The 21,311-nt window shown below is 36.3% G+C and overlaps 1 protein-coding gene across 3 annotated transcripts in view; it reads right to left on the bottom strand.

Moving 5' to 3' along the window:
- Positions 1 to 633: 633 nt before the first annotated feature.
- Positions 634 to 21,311, bottom strand: part of RET (ret proto-oncogene) — a 202,025-nt gene continuing 181,347 nt past the window's right edge. For all 3 annotated transcript variants that reach the window (XM_062613569.1, XM_062613562.1, XM_062613553.1), the window contains 9 exons: positions 20,023 to 20,170; positions 16,802 to 16,909; positions 15,049 to 15,263; positions 14,818 to 14,940; positions 11,941 to 12,011; positions 7,761 to 7,898; positions 5,726 to 5,825; positions 4,040 to 4,187; positions 634 to 2,141 (listed from right to left, as the gene is read on the bottom strand). In XM_062613569.1, the coding sequence (XP_062469553.1) occupies positions 1,984 to 2,141; positions 4,040 to 4,187; positions 5,726 to 5,825; positions 7,761 to 7,898; positions 11,941 to 12,011; positions 14,818 to 14,940; positions 15,049 to 15,263; positions 16,802 to 16,909; positions 20,023 to 20,170 (1,209 nt within the window). In that variant the 3' untranslated portion in view covers positions 634 to 1,983. The remainder of the gene's footprint in view (positions 2,142 to 4,039; positions 4,188 to 5,725; positions 5,826 to 7,760; positions 7,899 to 11,940; positions 12,012 to 14,817; positions 14,941 to 15,048; positions 15,264 to 16,801; positions 16,910 to 20,022; positions 20,171 to 21,311) is intronic.

Here is a 21,311-nt window from a genome sequence, read left to right as displayed (position 1 = left end):
CATGCTGAAAGTCTAAAATACGCAATACTTCCTGCATCCACTCATTATTTCGGCATCAGTTACTATCCCACTCACCTACTGTACAGCAATGTTGTCACACAGCTTTTCAGGTTAGAAACCGGGTGCTTCACATCTCCCAGTTTAGTGGTATTGCAGAAGATTGCTGACAAAAAGAAACCCCTAATTTAAGGAAGAATTAAGAAAAAACAAAATCTTGATGTCTTGATTGTCCAAATAAAGAATTCCCACTTACACACATAACACATAGGAAAAGGAATGGACAAAGCAAAAAGTTACAAGTGCCATTTTTCTCTTCTTTTTTGATAGGTATCTCAATAGAAAAAAAAGCTCATCTATTCTGATAGTTGTGTCATACCAGTGAAGATCACCATTATATCACAACCAAACCCCTTTTTTATACATAGCGGTATCTGTTTACTGTACATAAGCATTACACAACAGAGCAAGTGTTTTTACAAAGCAAAAGTCACTCTGCTTAGTGCTTGTCTGAAACCAGGATAGGACCAAGTATGACGTCCAACAGTGAAGGTGTTTAAGTTCCAGCACTGAACTTTATATCCCACTTTCTGTAAAATGAAAATCTGTGTTTGTGTTTGGCAGTCTGACTCAAGATCTTGTTTCTGAAATCACAGACTTTAATGGAAACATAAAGTTGATACACAAAACAACATCTGAAAACAGCTAAAATGGATTGTAAATGACAGGAGCAAGCTTTGGTAGAACTGGATTATTTAGAATAACCGTCACAATGCTAACAACTGGTCACTCAGGATTAACATCCCAACATTTGTAGCAAACAGTTACCTTTAACAATATTAGATTACAAATAAAGACAAAAGTAGAGCTGATCATTTACTCTTCCATCTAGAACATGACTCACAGTCTGATAATCCTCCCAAATACTGTCAGTGTTGTAAGCACAACATTTTTATACTTCACCTTAATAAATTCTGATGACATTTTCCTTGTATAGTTAAATTAACTGTAGATTTTTACACCAATTTTGCTGTGCAAGTGTTGCTCACTCATGACTTTCAAGGTTATAGGCTTACTTGAAGTTATGTCATAGCAGTGTCCTGTGCATGGCAGTGTATCCAATTTGGAGCTGAGAAGAGAACTCCAATCCTCTGAACATGACTGCAAACAAAATCTGTTTACTTGAATTCAATCTAAAAATCCTGTACAGACTATTTTGAACTCATAAGAGGAATTATGATTGTACAAGACTGTACATTTTAACATTAGTAAGATGAAGGTGACAGAAAGTAAATTGTCTCAGGTGAACACTCGATTGCCATCAGTCTATACAGCTTATCTTGTATCAAATTTATCTCCATTGTGCTAAAGGTAAGAGAAGTTAAGACTAATAAAACAAATTTTCATTAAGACAAAACATTTTACAAGACTTCAAATGTTGACTCTCAAGTCCGCTATTGAGTTACTTCATGTTTGCTTCCAAACCAAGAAAGAGGCTTTGTTACACTTCTCATTTGATAGCAAGCTTAGTAATTTGGGAACCTATTTCCCCCCTCCCTTCCATATATTGTTTGTGCTTCCTGCTTAGATCAAGTGGACATATGCTAACAGCCATTATAACAGTAGCAGTTCAAGTACATTTTCCCATCCAAGAAAGCTGTAACACAGGATGGTTAGTCTAAAAAACAGTGAGAATGAAGTGTGAAGCCATTTCCAGTAAGAAGTTGCCAAATGGAACCATTTGCAAAACGGCAATCTAGAAAGAAGTACTCGAACTACAACTCTTATCCGGCTTGATATGTTTTCTGAATGGGGAAATCACCAATTATAGTCTTCAGCATGAATAACACACTTTAGAAACTACCAATAAAAGGTTTTGCCAATTTAAAAGTTGGTTGTTAATTGTACAAAGAACGAGCCAATGGACTTTCCATTCTTTGCATCTTTGTTCCCCTCAGGAGTCCATTACCTTTCACAAAGAAAATTTTAGCTATCAAACTTGTCCATAAATTTTGCCGCTGAGTGTGAAACCATCCAGTTAGCATATACACTATCATTTGCATATCTTGAAAACACAGAGTTAGTGCCATCGAATCTTGTGAGTGGAACGGGGCTCTCCTCAGGCCAGTTCGGGTATGACATGCCTAAAAATGAAAACAGATAATTTTTTCTGCACTGAAGAACCATAACTTCATGTGCAGACAGTAAGGCCCTTGGCAAAACTCCCTTCAGTATTTTAAGCCAGTCCACTGGATTTTGTCCCAAATCAATTCATATAAATGATGTTTCAAAATCCCTGAAGCACAAATTCAAATGTAAGCAAAAACCCTGAAAAAATAAAGTGCTTACTTGATAAAAAATTGTGTGCGTGCATGCACATATGCATAATGAAAAGCTAGTAATTTCTCTTCTGATAAGCCTCCAACTTTCCATTATTTTCTTTTTTAACAATCATGTAGCAATATACAGCTTTGCAAGAGGAAGTTCTTGCTGTACAGGAAGTGCTCCAAGAATTAATAAACGTATCTGGGACAGGATCCAAAGTCTATTCCAATGGCTGAGAGTATTTCATTTACTTATATGGGCACCTTTCCTTTGGCTTTAGTGAAGTTCTGGGGACACTCTCATCCCCTCACCAGGGATCCCCTGCTTAATTTTAGGAAATCCCAGTAGCACAGCCGAGTAAAGTTCAACAAAGTTCTGAGCACTCTTGTCTTGATTCAGCTTTTAAATCTGTATTTCAGGCATGTAACTACTTGCATTGAGTCCAGTAACTCATTCTCAGTTTAAGCACAAGTGATCACCAACATGGAAACAGAGTGCTTAGCACCATGTTGATCCAGCTGTACAAGCAGAGAACCACACCAGGGTCAAGATTTTCAAAAACAGGAATCTGATTTTGTTGTTTATTAAGCATTAAGCATTTGCCATCAACCTTGGTGGCAACTTTTCCTGTTACTGCATTCTTTTAACAATCTGGCCACTAAGTGCCCCAAAGTGAACATGAGTTCTTCACAAAGAGAACCTATTAAAGAAAATCAAAACTAAGGTATAGATCAAAAATAGACCCAAAGCCATGTATTAATGGCAACTTTAAAGCTAAAAGATCCAACTTTTCGAAAGTCATACTGCCTGAAGAATGAAAAAAAAAATATCTGTGATGTTAGTAAGTATCTAACATGTAGAGTATTTAATCAGGAGACAAAATGTAGGAGTTTTGGCAAGAACCATTTTTACTGTCCATCTCACCATCACAATATGAAAGCATATGTTCTTTTTAAAAACACTTGCTACATCATTCAATCAAGGTTTAGTACTGACATTTTCATAATAAATCAAAGGACGTGAAAACAGCTGAGTGTATTTTCAAAATGCCCATTGTTAATTCAATATTCAAAGGACTTTACATGTCAATTTAGTCTGTATATAATACTTATATACAGTATTTCTACTTTCTGTATATAATACTCTGGTTTCATTCTATGATACATTAAATAGACATTTCAGCTTATGGATCCAGAACACATTAACAGCAGCTGAAATTTAGAAATCCATCTTGATAAATGAAAAATGTTGCAGATGGGTCCTATAACTGAACTATGGCAAAGCCCAGTGTTTAAAAAAAAATCTATTGCTTAAATTAGACATGCAGAATCTAACATATTTCAAATGTTCCTAGCCTCCCCCAATAGAATAGTTGAATTAGATACTCATTAGCATTTTATATTTCCCCTGAGATTACGTCCCTGATCTTTTTTTCTTTTACTGTATGATATCTAGTCATTTTACTTATTTTCACATCCTTTTAAAAATGTTCATTTTAAACACAGCTGCAAAATGACTAAAGGATGATCCTGATGCAAACTTTGACATTTACCAAAATTAAAAACAAACAAAAGAACCCAAAAGAAGCTTCCAAGCAAATTTTGACTGGCTCCATTCAAACAAGAAACACTGTAATGGGGTTACAGAGTCTGAGAACAGTGCAGAAGAATTTTTTTTTTGTGTTGCTAGAATCTAGTAAATGCATGTGAAATTCTACCATAGAGTTTGTTTTCAATCCATGTGGAAGGGAGGGTTCGAGGGAGGGGAGCATTATTACAGTCCACGAGAGGTGTCTCCTCTTCTGAGAGCCCATCATCGTAAAGTAAGGAATCAGAAGGTGTGGAAGCTGCAAGATCTAAGTAGTCCTAAGAAGTGAACACAGAAAAAGCTGGGTTAACATACGTGGCTGTATTGCTGGTTGGGTATAAACGCTATTATGCACATCTGGTGCCTTTAACACAAGTAAATACAGACCTGACTACATTTGTCTTTTGATAGTACCTCTGGCACCTGAATAGGATTTTTCCTTTCTGCAACCATAGCATCTTTGGAAATATCTGATTTGCCAGAACACTAGACATGCTGGAGACATATTAATACTTCCCCCTTCCTTAAATCTGCACATCAGTAAAATAGGAAGTTAAAGTGCTGTGCTAACTGATTTGTTTGACCTTCAGTTTGTTATGCCTAATACATATGCGTGCCTGAAATATATAGATACATATGTGTGATTAAAGAAGGTACTCAGATCTTCTCATCATTTTTACAAAAGCTATTACACAATCGTGTATAAAATTAGCTGTGTAAATATTGCCAAATAAAACTTCTGATGCCGTTGTTCTAAAACTAAATATTTAGGTCAACCACATGAATTTGTAGGTTTTCATCAATGCTGCTGAATTGCTTTGATGCAAAAACCAAATGTGAAGCTTTTTTAACTCATTTAAAACACATTTTTTCCTTTAAAATGGCTTTCCCTTGGAAACTGACCAAAATAAAACTTTAACAAGTTAAAGTTACCCAATTTTATAAATTGAAGTACCTTCAGGGTTTTTTATTCAGAAAGGCAAGAAGAATGACTAATTTTTCAAGCTCTATTTTGGATTGGCTTTAATTATGGTGAGAATTTCAGAAAACTTGCCAAGTCTGTCACTGGACATGCAGATCATTTGCATGCCAGTTCTCAGCCATTATAAGTTAGTGGTGCAAGTCAGCTAGACAGTACACAGCTTAGACCTTTCATTCTGCCATTTTTAATTCAGAACTCATTTTTACATTCACATCCTGAGCAAAAACGTTCCCATTTGTTTACTGGTCATTTTTGCACCCAATGTAAATGCCATTACATTTGCAGATCTGACATTTCCTGGGTTTCATTTGTAACTGCCCCCCTACCCGTAACTACTAGATTAAAAAAAATACAAATGTGTTTATGTGCAAGTAGGTATGTATGTATTTCATAAATTTATGCAACTTGCACTTATTTTTAGACCCCAGCATCCATTCATTCAAAGAAAGTCTATATAGGATTATAATAGTTTAAAGTAACTCAGATGGGTGGAATCATACAGCTTTTGTATTTATGTTGCTATCATCATATAACTAAATCAAGCTCAAGGAAATACTGCATTCTTCTAGTTCTAGGCTTCCTACAGTTATTTAAGAGTGCTACAGCAATTAAGAATAACTCATCTGCATTTAGGGCTGAAGTTACTAAAGACTATAAAGTAGTACTGCTCTCAAAAAGCTGGATGCATTTGGAAGAAACTAGGTATGTGCTTCAAAGATTAATGAAAAGTAAATCACTCAGCTTTTAAAAAAAATAAATAAAATCATTATTTCTGTATATTCAAGCTCAGATGATCACAAAAGCTTTCAAAACCTCATGCCTTTCCACACTTACCCTACTCTTCACCATCATTTTCTCTAGTTCCTTGCTGATCTCAGCAAATGTTGGCCTTTTATCAGGTTCTTGCTTCCAACAGCGTAACATTAGGTTGTACCTGTGACCCGCCACAAAGTGAAAAGAAAAAAACAAACTGTTATTCTTAGAAGTGGGTCATGCTTCTGCTCAAATAATTTAGAGTACTGAAGTTGAACTGTGGTATGATGGCTATCCACAAGTACATCAATCTTTGTTGTGTCTTCTGTCAAACATTCCCTTGAATCAAAAACTGACATTCACAAGAATGGGCTTTTATTTTCATGAGTCCCTATCAGTTTAAATGATGATGCGCTTGGGCTGTCCTTGAAGGACTGCAGTCTTAGATTTCTTTCATTATTTTCACTTCCTCAAAGGACGACCTCATGTGTAGACAGCGTGCCAGATTCCTGATTGATTTCTTTTGCATGTGACTTTGAAGAAATTTGTATCTCATCACTGATGTGCATCCCTCAAACCTGAAAAATTCTGCTGTTATATCAGAAAGTAGAATTTTGTACTTAATCTGTTTAAATTCTGGAAAGCTTCTGTAAACTTTTCTTCAAAGCAAAGACTAACCTAAGACTATTTTCACAAATTAACATTATTTTGATTACTGTTCTTATTGTTATTTTGATTATATTTATTTATTCTATCTTCAACTACCTTCTACAGCATACAGTGTGGAAACTGAAAGAAGCAGAATTAAAGTCTTGGAGTTGAGTGACTATCAGACAGACATTGGCCAAGTTCTGGATGTGTAATTCTCCAACCTCTGGCATTCATATTACTTTGTCTAGCTCAAGCGTTTTCTGGACTAAGTGATCCAGTCACAGAATTGCTCTAATTGTGGAAACAGTTGGCTACAAGAGCTACAGCAAACTATTGGAAGGCACTTTTTGACCTTATCCATGATCTCTTTCTCACTTGACTGGGTAAATCAGAGAACACTAAGAAAAAAATGGTCCTTAAAGTGGGCTCTCAAAGGATGTCAGAAAAAATTCTGAGTACAACAGGAAAAATCTCAACCAGTCAGAAAACCATGATGTGGCTTGAATAAAAAAAAAAACCACCTCAATCATGGTCAGCTTGCGTAACCTAATTATTATCACTAATGTAATATATCTTTGAGGAATGAAGTCTTATTCCCTGTTGAAATGAAATAAGCAAAAAAAAATTAAGTATTTGCTCGAGGATATTTGCCAGTGATACTTGTAAACTTCTACCCTGCTTAACTTCAGAAACCCTTAATGTTTTTTCTCTATATATAGTATTACAAAAAATAATTATATTATTTATACTGTATTATCTCAGCCCAGATATGGCCAAAGCATCTTTCATGTGGAAAGTCAGTCAAGAGATATCACAGTGGTTATAGCCTGGTAACTCTCTAAAAACAAAGTGACCGTGACCATATTTGCAGACTGAATATAAAACCATGTTTCATCTCCAGCAGCCATGGAGCAACCACAGAGAGAAGATATTTCATGTTGATCGTTTTAGTAAATCAGCCAAAAGAACTGTCTCCAAAAAGAAAAGAAATTGCCATGGGCTTATCAAATCACCAAAAATTTGTGTCTTTCAGGGTATAGATTTCTTAGTTAAGGTATCATTTCTCCTATGCAATGCCAGGACGACTAATAGACAAGGACTGTGGATGGAACAACTATTGCATTTGTAGAAAAGCAGTGAAACATCTTGAATATTTCAGCTATCAGTGTTTTATGAAATTCTTCTGCTCCTCCTCCCTCAAAAGTTTTGAATATTCAAACTCTTTTAATTGTTTGGAAAGTGCATTATTCAATATCCTACAAATATTTTGAGTGTAGCTGTAAGCATTCTGTTGGCAGTTCTTTTCCTGCACTTTACTGTACACTGATTTTATTACATTCTTTTGAGGACTACACATTTTGATTATACCTCTGAGATATAAAGAATAACATTTATTTAAACTTTTTTTTTTACTGTATTTATTCAGGAGATGTTTATGAATCTAATCTGATCAAGAGCTACTTACATTTCTTCACTGCAGTTTTCTGGTCTCTCCATTCTGTAGCCTGTTTTTAGGAGGTTAAAGAGTCTTTCAGGAGCAATACCTGGGTAGGGATTGCCTCCCAGAGTTACAATCTCCCATAGCAGAACTCCAAATGACCATCTGAAAAAGAAGAAATGAGCTTTTATTTAGAGCGGTAGATTTCAAGAACTTAGTGTAGCTTTTGCCAACAAATCTTTAGTGTTTTGAGAACCCAACCAAATTCAAGACACTGCTGAGCCAGGGGGGCTGTACAGATGCACACAGGGCCATCTTTGTTCCCAAATATTCATTAAAAAGGCTAGCAACCAAGACAGTAGAAATAAGGGATACCCCTCTTTTCTCCATTGACAAAAGCTAACTGTATCCTGGGAAGGCCCAGGCTGTTCTCTAGACAGCAGAAAAAGAAAGTCCCTCCCATGGCTGTCCAGTCCAAAGGCTGTTCCTCTTCCATACAGTGCTCCAGGAGGTGCCTCCCTTGACAGCGAAGGGAGTCTAACCTCCCTAATTGGCTCTTACAGTCCCACTAAGAAATAACAGTCTAAATTTACACAGGCTGGACCCACCAGTTACCAAGGAACCGGTCTGTTGTCTTGACTATGAGGTTGTGCTTCTTTATATGCTCATTTCAACCATAATCAGCACCTCTGATTTCAGCTGCTCTGTTAGGCCATTTCAATAGTTCAGGACTTAATTTTCTTCCCAGAGTTGATGAAGAACAGGAAATAATTTATTCTACAATTACCAAATGCTTAAAATATAGTTTAACATAGAGCAGAAGACACTGATTTCTGAAATGAACAGAAGAAATAAAGACTTGTTTTTAACCTACATTATTGATGAGCTCAAAAAAATCCTACTCAATGGGTTGGAAATATTTAGATAGATTAAATTAGTCTGGTTTTGGAGGGCAGGCCAGGAGAAGAGATGCAAAAATATTTTTCTTTCTTTAGTAGAAGGCTTTTTTGAGACACAAGCTACAAATTACTCCAAATCTGCTCAACTGACAGGACTGCCAAAATTTGGATGTTCAAAATTAAAGAAACTAGATAGCACTGTTTCACTCAAACAGAATACACAATGGGATGTATCTGCAAGCAAAATTATATGCAGTTCATGACAAATTATATCTTTTGTGTTCTCATCATTGGGTAATTTCTGTGAAAACTCCACTTTTAAGAAGATTTTAGGAAGTATTACACATCAACCAAACCAAACAGCAGTATGTAATTCCTTTGAAAATTCCATCTCAAAAAGTTAGCCACAAACCTCATCTGCCGTCTGACTACATTTCACCTGTGCTTCTTGCATTTTAAAGAACAATGGTAACCCCAAAAGTACAGCAATAAAGCTTCCAAAATGGCCAGAGAAGGCAAAGTGAGTCTTACTCAGTCCGAAGTGGTATGCTGCTGGTTTTCTCCCTAATGCCATTCATTGAATTAATTTTTAATCACCCTGCACATTCTTGAAAGCTAATGAATATTTATAGCATTTTCATATACTTTATTAATATATCTTCTCATACCCTTTTGAAGCCAATTATGCTCTGCCGTCAGGTTATGATTCTGTCCATGATTAATTCAAATAAACTTTGTAACATGGCAGGTTTTATTTTTAAAATACTCCTGTTTAAGAGGAATTTTACGGAATATGGAAGGATGAATCAGATGAATAATTTCTTCATTAACGCTGTTTAGTGAAACAACATATTAGAATAGAATCCTGTAGAATGCTGCAATGCTTCCAAATCATTATACGAACTACGATAGGAGGAATGGGAGATGAAAAACTCCCCATTGTGCTAGGTATTTTGCTGAATACAAATGTGATAAAAAAAAGTTAGGAAAGAAAAATATGTGAAAAGGAAGACAGTAGGCTAGCTTTCCACTGATGTCATCAACCTCTGAAGCACAAATGGGATTCTGTAAATGCTGGCAAGTGGTACTGCTATTAGGCACTGCTAACCACTAACTATATAGAAAGGCTTTAGAAGGAAGAGGCTGGAAAATGGAAACTGAGAGTATCAGAAAAAAAGACCATATTGGAATTGCTGTATATTTGCATATACATTCTCCTAAAATATAACTGCAGGACTACAAAAAAGCAAAGCATATTCATAAAATAATATTTTCAGTGACTTAATTATCTAATATAACAATCAGTGCTGCAAAAAAAGTACTTATTTACCACTTTTCTGCTGTTCAAACGGCATTCATGAAACCTAGCGCTGCAGGGGATTTGCTTTGCAATTCTGTGTTTCAGTACTGTCCTGTAGAGACTTGGCTAAATTAGGAGCTTCTATACAACACTCTCAGATTACTTCATGCATAATGACATAAATAGTGAAGGTGACCTCCTCACCAGTGAGTCAAAGGCACCATGTAAGTGTGGCAGATATTTAAACCTTTTATGCCGCTGTACTGAAGCAGACCTACAAAGCACAATGCAGTGCTCTGCTATGAAAACCTGATGCATCTCCAAGAAAGCTGGTAAATCAGCATGGCTTTACATAGAGATACTAATCCAGATCCGGACATCAGTAAAGCTACACAGCACCAGCATGCTGCCCAGGGCTTTGAGCTAGCTTTCTCAGTGCCAGATAGCTGGGCAATCTCTGCATGGTGTTGTATCACACATACAAGAGATGTGCTCTTGGGCCTAATAGCAGCTGATCAGGAAAGCAAATAGAGAGGAATGTATCGGATCCAGAAGATTAATCAACAATCAACGCAGTTACACAACAACTCAATCTGTTCTGGCCCCAAATCACAGTGACACGTTTGTTTTGCAGAAAATGAAGAAATTAAAAACATGCTAGAAAGTTTTTAAAGAATTATAACGATTCTCTGAGAAAAGTCATTGTAGAGAAGCAGGTCAGCACATGGATACCCTGAGGAGGATAAAAAGAGACCCAGAAAAACCTGTAAACAGACCCAAGTAAAAGTGACATTGTCCTAACAATTACCCCAGTCTTTTTTCTTTTCTTACTCCAAGTGAAACAAAATAAATTAAAAAGTTTTGGAATTAATTTTCTAGGGAATTTCCAAGGCAAGCAAAATATTCTATTGCACTAGAACTACTCCAACCTGCAGAGAGAAGTGTAAAAAAGTGAATATAAATAAATTTAGAAGCACAAGCTAAAGCTTCGTATTTGCACATATTGTTATTATCAAAGTGTTTTTTTTTTCCCGAAAGTGAAATTTCATTGTGATTGGTATGTTTTATTTACTTTGAATTTAATGAAAACCTTAATTTTATCATATCCTCTTTCAAAGGGAAACATGGAAGGTATCAAACTGCTACCCAAAACACTAGCAGAAAATCAGGCATAAGTACTGTTCCTTTTGCAGTTTATTTCTCCTAAATAAATAATATTTAGTTTTAGTGTCTACCTGGTGATCAGTCACAAACATCATTCATCCCAGAGAGAAAGAAATGAAAGTATCTGATCCCAAGTTAAATGTATACATACACATCCTCTGCCTGGCCCCTTGCTTATCAGATGAGAAAACAGCTTAGCTGTGGTTGCTTTGCCACCTAATCATCCCAGGTGGAGATAGGAGCATATCTATCTTCAAGATCTCTGTTTTCCTAATCATGCAAATGAACTTGCATCTTGGCACTGGAACCAGACTATTCCTCTAAGGTCTGAGGTAGCTGTCATTAAAATTAACTGAAGTTCTGTCATTAAAATTAACTGAAGTTGTGTCATTGATTTCGACATAACTTAGGGAAGGCATTAAATTCTTCTTCCTTCTTTCCCCAACCCATTCCTCATCTGCCAGCAAGTGTTCCAGACAAGTGATGAACAGGAACTGGATGTTCAGGGATAACCATTATCTTTAGCAAAGAATAATAATTTGTGTCAATTCAAAGGCAACCATGTCACATGAACAAATCCAACCCTTGTACCTAAATTGTACCTGATTGTACCTAAATACCTCTGTTGAGTGCACCTAAATGCCTTTGATAATATTTTCTTCAGATTTTATTCAACATTACAATAATTTTGCATATCATTGCCAGCTAATGGTGCCATCCAGGTTGTGTTCTTCATGTCTCTTTGTAAGAGTAGCAGCTTTGGCTCCTATGTACCTTGTGTTTCCTCCCTCATCTCCTTAAAACAAATACATAAAACATGAAGAACGCAAGAATTTACACTTACACATCACTTTGTGTTGTATAGATATGATCAAATAGGGACTCTATGGCCATCCATTTAACAGGTATCCGACCCTAGGAGGAAAAAAAAGCAACAATGCAATTACTTGTCAGAAAATTAAGTTTCCAAGTGGAAAACCAAGGTGTTTATCTTCAAAACTGTAATAGATACTCTATCTGTACTCTAGTATTTTCTAATGGACTGAATGATTTGGCATTTCATAAAAAAAAACAAACCAGTGAGAACAATTGCAAGGGTTTTTAAATTCACTCATTCATTTCATTCCATACACTTCAGTAATCTAATTATGTGCAATAAGGTGGTGTAGGTTTTTTCCCGGTAGTCACCAGTTTACATCAGATAAACTCAACTCTCCTCAACAAAGAGCTTCATCCAAACAGTTAAGTTCTCCAAACGTGAATATCTGCTTCCCATTGCTCTTGGGAAACATGTAAGCAAAAATGTTGGGGAATGATGATTAAAGAAAGAGATGATGCATAAATGGAAGCACCTATATGTTAAAATATCTTTGGTCCCAGAACTGTACCTGGATAGTCATATTTGGTTACTTGTTACTCGATTGAATCTACAAGTTGGTAGTTTCTGCTGGCAAAACTTCACTGATAAAATGTGAGAAATCTGCCCCACATATTAATGAAAATCTGGCTTTGCAAAATTTCCAAGATGTTTCATAACCTTTACAATATCACTAGGATTCATACAACTTACTTCTTCTCATGAAATTCATACATATATATATATATATATGCAACAACTGTTTCAAAAGGATTTGAGACTTATCATTTTTCCTTCCTTGTTATTTTTTTCTTTTTCCTATTTCCCTATGCAAGCAGACAGATGCTTGTTAGGCTCTTAATGTCTACAGTGACAAGTGTCTCAGAAGTAAAGAGAAAATACCCATTCAGTATGTTAACACCCTGCCAAATAAAATGAAACCGCCTTTATGTAATTCATCATTCTTAAAATACAGAGCAACTGGTATAGATCAATGTGAAGCATATACATCACAAGACAGCTAAATGAATGCAGCAAAGCCCTTTAACATATGATCATGTCTTCCAGAAGTGTTTTCTCTTTTCCAACTTACTTCGACTTATGAAACATTCACAAAAAACTGTCCTGAAAAAAACAGGGAAAGCTAAACTGAAAACTCACAGTATTTATGGAAATCTTTCCATAAGATTCTAACACTTTCACATACACACAAAAAAAATGGGTTGGCAATTCTTTCATACTAAGTCATAAAGGGACCTGAACCAACACTACTCATCTTAGGAAGAGTCAATAGAAAGCAGTGTCTGGCCTGGGTCTGATTTGTAAAAGTTCTGCTGATGTCAGTAACAGGTGAATACAAACAGGCAGAAAGTAGGATTTGGCTCACTGTATTTAAGAGTATTTTTTAAAAGAATAAATAAATGACAAGTCTTAACTTCGCAATCTCAAAGTTATTATGCTCAAGTGTTTCTTTTCAGGGAGGTAGTAATGTGACTCAACAACTCATCCTTCCATTGTATTTACTTTGCATAGAGCTACAGATGAAATATTATCATACCCTGAATCCTGCTGTGAGCACTGAGCAGACAGAACTGTATCTAGGCACCTGACAATAATTTACTGTGGCAAGGGACATGGAATTGCTTTAAATAACCTCCGGCAGGTATCATTAGCTCCTCATCTACCCCAACCTGTGATTTTGAACCATTTTGATTAAGATTCCGTATCTTTCATACTTTTGGAAATATCTGTAGGAGGGGTTTGCTTCATGTCTTCTGCATAGATGTGGTAATTACTGAAATTAGGATTTTTATAGAAATCGCATTTTTTTATTTTCCAACTCCTTGGGAATTTTTTATTTAGGTTTTTAATTATAAATAGGAAAAGAGAAAAATGGTGGTGGTTTTTGTTTGTGTTTTCCAGCAGAGTGATGAGGAACTAGATAAACCTCATTTAAAATTGGGCTACCCGCTGCCTGTAAAAAGGTTAAGTTAAGAGCTCCTGCAATTCAAAAAGGTGTCATTCTTCTGTATTTATGTTAACCAAACATGCTATTTTTAATCATCCTGTGTGAACTCTCTAGTCTTAAGAAAAAGAAATAATTTATTACAGCCTGTTTGGCACATCGCTTTTGAAAAAACCAACAGATTTCATCCTGCTCTTTACATAATTGTCTTGCAGCTCTTCACAGGATCACAGAACCACTGAGGTGTACAGGGACCTCAGAGCAGGGTCAGCCACACCACATTTCTTGACATTATTTCCCCCAAGGTTTTGAGTATCTCCAGGCAGCCTGTTCCAGTGTTCAATCACTGTTAGAGTAAAAATGTTTTCTTTTTCTTCCCTTTAAATGTAATTGCTCGTATTTAAAATAGCTCCCATTGCCTTTTGTTCTGTCACTGGGCCACAATGAGAAGAGCCTGGCTTTGTTGGCTTTGTTCCCTCTCATGAACAAGTTTCCCCTGAGCCCTCTTTTCTCCAGGCTAAATAAACACAGCTGTATCAGCCTCTCCTTGCATGTCAGATGCCCCAAGGCCTTAATCATCATGGTGACCCTTCTTTAACTTGTAATTTCTACATATTAGAAATGAATTGGTTTTGTTGAAAAGTCAACAAAAAGAGCTGGAGGAGGTAATGGAGACTTAAATGTAATACACCTTTTACATATATATATATAAAACTGTCCCACTGACTAAGTTCATAATTTTGCTTCAACTTCATTTTAATTTTTTTAAAATAGAGCAATTATTCTAAATTAACAATAAATGGCTATTATTTTTTCCTTCTGTGCTCAAATCCTGCAGTATAAATTCATTCTCTTGATTAGGTAATAATTCCCACTACTGTTTTTAATATGCATTGTACCTTGCTCCTCTTGACATATGAATCTTCTTCATACACATCACGGGAGAGGCCAAAATCAGAAATCTTCATTTTACGCCCTTCTGCCACCAATACATTCCTGGCTGCTAAATCACGATGGACGAGCTTTTGGAAGAAACCAGCAAGAGTGTTTAGGCTTCTTGTGGAGGATCCAACTGCTGACATGTCTCTCTATCAAAAGGACAAACTCAGATCACAGTTACACTGCCTTACCTTCATTTCTGCAAGGTACTGCATCCCTCGTGATATCTGCCATGCAAATGAGATCAGATCTCCCATTGTTAAGGCTCTCTCATCAGGGTTATCCAAGTAACTTGAATTTCTGTTGCCATCACTACCCACATAGCTTGGTCCTACTTTTCGACTTTCCCTGAGAAAACTGCGCAATGAGCCGTATTTAGCATATTCCACAATTAAATACAGCGGGCCTGAAATAAACAAACACACTGGTAAGTAAACAATTAACAGATAACCAAATTAACAGATAACCATTTTTCCCCCCCCTCCCCAAAAAAACCCTTTTCTAATCAACACATTGTCTTAACAGTCCAGACACCTCTGGCCTTTACGTAAAAGGCACAGAATCAACCATGGAATCATAGAATATTTTCAGCTTACATCCTCTAAGCAAAGTGAGTGAACCTCAGCCTAAATCAAAGCAGAATTCAGGCTCTTGCCTGTATTCCCTCATCTAGATAACTTGAGACCAAAGAAGAGACAACCCTCTTACAAATCACATTTGTGAAACAGCCAAACTTAGAGAAACTTAAAAAATTATATTTCTGGAGTGTGTGCCACTGAGCTCACAAATCATCTGCTAATTCCAGTGTTGTATTTAAGGTGCCTTTTCAGACCACTTAGAAACATTCTGACATTTCAATCCATTAGTTTCTCCTCCCCATTACCCACATGAATAATACCCACTCATTGCTTTAATGCTACATACATTTGTCTGCCACATCAAAACCCTCCCACCTCATACGCTAATGAATTAACTTGATATTTATTAAAAGCCTGTGACTCAGAAACAATTCACTTCCTTTGGGATGAAAAAATACATTGTACTGAAAAGGAAAAAAAAAATCCTGCCCCACTGGTTCATTACCTTACTAAGACTCAGAGGTGACTCAGTTCTGAATTATATTCTCTATTCTCAACTGAAAGTGACACTTTCAAGAGAACTGGGGGGGCAAAGGTGGCAGGCCTTTGCCCAGGGTTGCAACATGCAGACTGTGATTTTAGGCTGCATAATTACAGATGCAAAAGGAAGAGGATGTTGCCATGCAACTTCATTCAAATGAACACAAATTATTCATATCAGTTCCTACGCAGAACAATCAAAATTTGCTTCACTGGCAGTTTAGAATACAAAAATCTGAAACTTCCCCCCCCCCCCCTTAAAACATACCTTTCAATGACTGTAGCTTTTAGCAACTATTTTACAAGAGGCAGACAACAATTTTGTGGCAGAGGAGGAAAACTGATTATCAATCTAACCATCCATTTATATTTTAACAAAAGGATCTGTAGATATCTTTTGTTTGTTTGACTGATTGTGGGGTGGTTGTTTTTTTTTCCCGAAAGGAGATCTCACCCCCTGGATCAGGCATCAAAGCATTGGTTTAGTATGAATAACAACAACAATAATGAAAACTCAAACTTTAAATATTATCCACATTTAAAAACACTTAATGAGCATCAACATAATATGAAAATATACATTGGAAGAGAATTGGTAGTAGATTGGTTAAATTTAAATCAAAACATGTATTGAAGAAAAGCACAGGGAGAATGCTTACAGCGAATTAACATTTCCTCTTCCCTTCAAATATCACTTTTCTTATATATCCCTCATTTTTTCAGTGAGCAGCAAATTTAGAAGGTGCTCAGCAAATATAAGCAGTGGTCCAAACCCATCAATGAACTATTTCTTAATTCATCTTAATAAAGAGCTTCCAATATTTACCATCTTGACTGCAGGCTCCATACAGTTTGATGACATGAGGATGGTTCACCTGTTTCAAAAGGTTGAACTCTGAAAGCAGATCTCGCAGCTCACTCTGGGAAGCATTTTCTGCAGAAAGTGTCCAAACACAGATGTGGTTAGGAAAGCATTATTCAAGAGTTTTCTATGTAACATCTGAAGTATGAGATCGACTGTTTATCCTGGAATAAGCAAGAGTCTGGAAAACTCTGTACTTCCCCACAGGAAAGAAATTTTCCCACCTCCACTGTCCTACAGTCATTCAGATCAGAACAAAGTCAATAGGACTGCTGCTGTTCTGGCTTGGAAACCTCCTCTAAGGATCGTTACTCTCTCCTGATACAAATGATGATAGAACCAGTAGGTCAGCCAAGAATCAACCAGAGCCTGTAATGTCTAGCAGATGCCAGGAAACTGTTACAGACCTTTTCTAGTGTTTTAAAGGAACTTTTTAGGGTGAATTAGTGCAGATGAAGCTTCACAAACATCTGAAACACAAGATTTTATGTTGACCAAACAAAAAAGACAAAAATACATTTTCTGACAATGTAAAAATCCACTAATCTATTGGCTTACACTTGTAGCACACATCCAGATTTAGAGTCTAAAGCTAATGTGCAGTTCAGATTGATTTTACTGGGAGACGTGTAAGGAGGCTTCTCTGGTGTCAGTGGGAATCATGTGACAACATACTACCCCTATAGGGTTTCTTAGCCTTTCAAGCCTTATGTTTTTGCAGAATTCTTCTGACTTACAAGCTTCCTCTTAGAATGCACTGGGGCTTGAAGTAGATCCCTAGTTATAAAGACATCACAGGTCAGAAATAACCCTTTTTCTACCTTATCCTTAATCTCTCTGACACACAGAACATGCAGGACAGTTCCTAGAGTATTATTACTGGGCATCTGACAAATATGTGGTTACCTTTACTTAAGGCTACAAGCTCAGCTTCTGCTCTTTGGTACTGTATTGCACGTTTTTGCATAAAGGCTGTAACCACCAAAGGGTTTATTTACATATCTATTTAAAATATGTGTGCTAACAGTTTCCCCTGGTTATGGTATTTTTTTCTGTTCTACTGTATGTTTGTATCAGTGGTATATGTTTATATGTGTTATCTTGCAGTCTGAACCTCCACTCAGACTTCAGTCTTTCATCCCAGGGAGTGCAATATCAGATGCTCTCTCACTACTGATAAACACTAAGGAAAAATATGTATTTATCTAAACCAAAAACGAGCAACATCAACTTAATGCCTGTGAGAAAGTCCTATTTTTTGTTTGTCTTCTGGAAAAAGTAACTTCAGTAGTGCACAAATTGAGACAATTAGCTCTGAAGCCTTATGCCCCTTCTTTTTAAAAATTGTGAATCGTTGTCTATTGATGTATTATTTTTTGTTTTCCCCTTTAATTTTATTGTAATGAGGGCATTTGCATCATGCAGGAGACCAGATTTAATTCATATGAGAAAAGCAGCCATAATGGTCTGAAAAAAATATGCTTCTGTTCCTTCTCATCCATTCATAGCTCCGAGACTATTTTGGTTCAGCTATCACTTACTGCTTTTTGTTCCCTCCCCAGTGCATAACACCAAGTTGACAATGTAGGGAGAGTTCTACCCTGGTCTGTTCTTAACCACAAATTGTGTCCATCTGCACAGCTCAGACAGGAGATACCCTTCATGCAATAAGCAAGAGGCTTTCTCCATTAACATGCTGTAATACATACCATTCCCTTTTAAAGATCGGTCAGCACGGAGTCCCTAATACTTGGACAAATGACCCCCTTTGCATCTCTTATAGGGAAAGAAGGGGTGATGTTGGCCCAATCCAAAGTAAATGTCCTTTATACTTCCTGACAGTATTATAAAGACCACGGTGGACTAATGCAGCGTTTCTCATACTTCAGTTGTCATGTGTTAACAGTGAAGTTAAACCAATAACAACAGATGAATTCATTTGCAGAATGACAAATGCTCTCTGCAGAGTTGGGAAATGGAATTTCAGATGACTATCTGCAATGTAATTTGCATTACAAAGGAATTCATTAGAACCTGAAGTATTACTGTAAATGTCAGATCAATTTATTAAAATAAGGTGCTTAAAATAAAGGATTACTCCTTCACATTATCAATTCTGTCAATTCTTTCCTTCATAATAGCTAGGGAAAACTGAATGTCTTGGAATTTTAACTCAGTCACATGTTGTTGGTAAAAATGTGCTAGAAAAACCAGTGACACTGAATGCACAAATATATATGAAATGAAATAATATGACTATTCTATTGATAATCGCTTACAGGTCGTTACTTGACTATCACAAGTAACATGTTAGTTAGTCTTCTGAAAAACTTAGTTTCTAGACTTCCTCTATATGACCTATTCTCCGCTGATCATTCTGCAATGCAGACATGTGCTTAATGCATTTATTTATTTGGTAACGCAATGGGACATACCTCATCTTTGCTCTCAAGTAGCAACGGATGTAATTTTCTTAAGGTTTTTTTCCCTAGTTTTTTAATTGCATATAATACAAATGGAAATAAGTAGTATAACACTGTCTTATAATGACATGTTTTTACTTATAAGTAGCAGTGAATGTTTGAGCTCAAGGCTTCATGTTATCATCTTAACATTATCTAGGCATACTGTGTTTTCCTCAGCTTTAGAGTCTTAGGGAAAACTGAAGACACCAGGAGACAGCACTGGTCTATTCATGCCAGTTTGGCAGAGCTTCCAGTAATTAAAAAGCAAATCATAAAGTATAAAAGTAAATAGAATTCTCAAACTGAAAAGTAACTTAATAGGTCTGTTCTGTCTCTTGATGTGATTATAACATGATTTATTTTAAAAGCTCTGTCAAAGAAAACTGGGGAGAGAAAAAAAAAAAAAAAAAAAAGACCAGCCAGGAAGCTGTAATAAAGCCTTGCAATATTTCCATCAATGCCAAACAAAATTAAATACACTTGCTATATTAAGACAGAGGCTCCCTGAACATCACAATTACTTGTGGAAATTACCTAGATCAATGTGGTGCTAGCTCTTACAGTCAGAAACCTGCCAGCATGTAACAGAATGCTGGAAGAAATACAGCCTGTGGTACTGGCTGGTTTTAGCTAACATTTGCTTTAATGCTAGGCCATCTTAAAATCCATTCAAAGGTTACAAGAGGGTTTCAAATATTTCAGACCCAGATGGAAATGTACCTTTTAACATTTTCACTGCTACAGTGGTATAGCCAGCTCTTCCCTTGAGTCGGAATGCTGTTGCCTTGACAACCTTTCCAAATTCTCCTTCTCCAAGAGTCTTGCCCAAAACTAGGTTCTTACGAGGAAATTCCCATTTTGGATCTTCCTGCAGGAGAGAAAAGGAACCCTATAAGATGAAGCAAGAAAAGGAATGGCTAGCTACGCTCAAAGCATTAATGTTCAGTAGGAGACCATTCAGTGAACAATGTTTGGCTGCTCTTTTTATCAGTCTCAGTGTATTCTGATAAAAGCTTCTGACACTCTAGGTATTTTACAAGAATTTTCCATTACCTTGAAAACCTCTCCTTCAAAACAGGCTGTACATGTAGTCTATGGATAATGGATTATATTTGCAGGTCTGGAAAATTGGGTACACATGAAAAATGAAGTGTTACAGTATAAATGCTTGCCTTCAGAGTAACTATATGACTTTGGACTTCACAGAGAAGTAAATCAGTTTTGCTCACGGAATAAGGCTTCCCCTTAAGAATTCATCAGAGACAACAATCCTCCTCTTATGAAATGAGTGTTATTAAGCCTTACAGTTGCAAAATGATGAGGCATGTACAAACCAGACAAGAAATTAAAGCAAACTGAGCGAAAGGTCTGTGAAGACTTCACTATCGAAAATTCATATAGATTTGATGTTGTCACATGTCATATAAAGTGGCAGTATTCCTCTACCAGCTGGAAGGCATCCTGGGTAGTACATGATCTAACACAGAGGAAACTAGATTAAAGGTATGACAGTCTGAAGGGTAAAAAAAATTTCAAATGCGGGTAAAAATACCACTCCAACTGACACCTACAGTCTGTATATCAGAAATTGGGAACAGATCGAACACATCTCAGCATGATTTTTAATTTTGTTGTAAACGTAGCCTTGTTGCAGTACTATGGCTTATCAAAGAGACTATGAAGCTGCTGATTATTAGTATTTAATTGGACAATGTTAAAGTAAAACCCAACAAGTGTCAAATGCAGAGTTACATTTAGAAAAAAAACACTGGTTCAAATCAGAGCTAAGATATACTATATATTAAAACATAACAAAAGTGTAAGAATATACTAGCCTTATAGAGTAAATTATATGGTTTATTCAATTACTCATCAAGTATCTTCAGTTTTCTGCCTGTACACCTGATTCCCAATTTAGCTTTTTGAGTTGGGTATTTCTACGAATAGATTGCATTTATGAAACTTTTTCTGCATGCATAAGCAGCATTCTTTAGGACAAGACAGACATC

The sequence above is a fragment of the Pezoporus occidentalis genome, unplaced genomic scaffold, assembly GCF_034315485.1.
Source record: "Pezoporus occidentalis ecotype Australia unplaced genomic scaffold, CSIRO_AGI_Poc_V1 ctg101, whole genome shotgun sequence".
Taxonomy (NCBI): Eukaryota; Metazoa; Chordata; class Aves; order Psittaciformes; family Psittacidae; genus Pezoporus; species Pezoporus occidentalis.
Note: the sequence above shows the minus strand (reverse complement) of the source record. Positions and strands in the feature narration are given on the sequence as shown.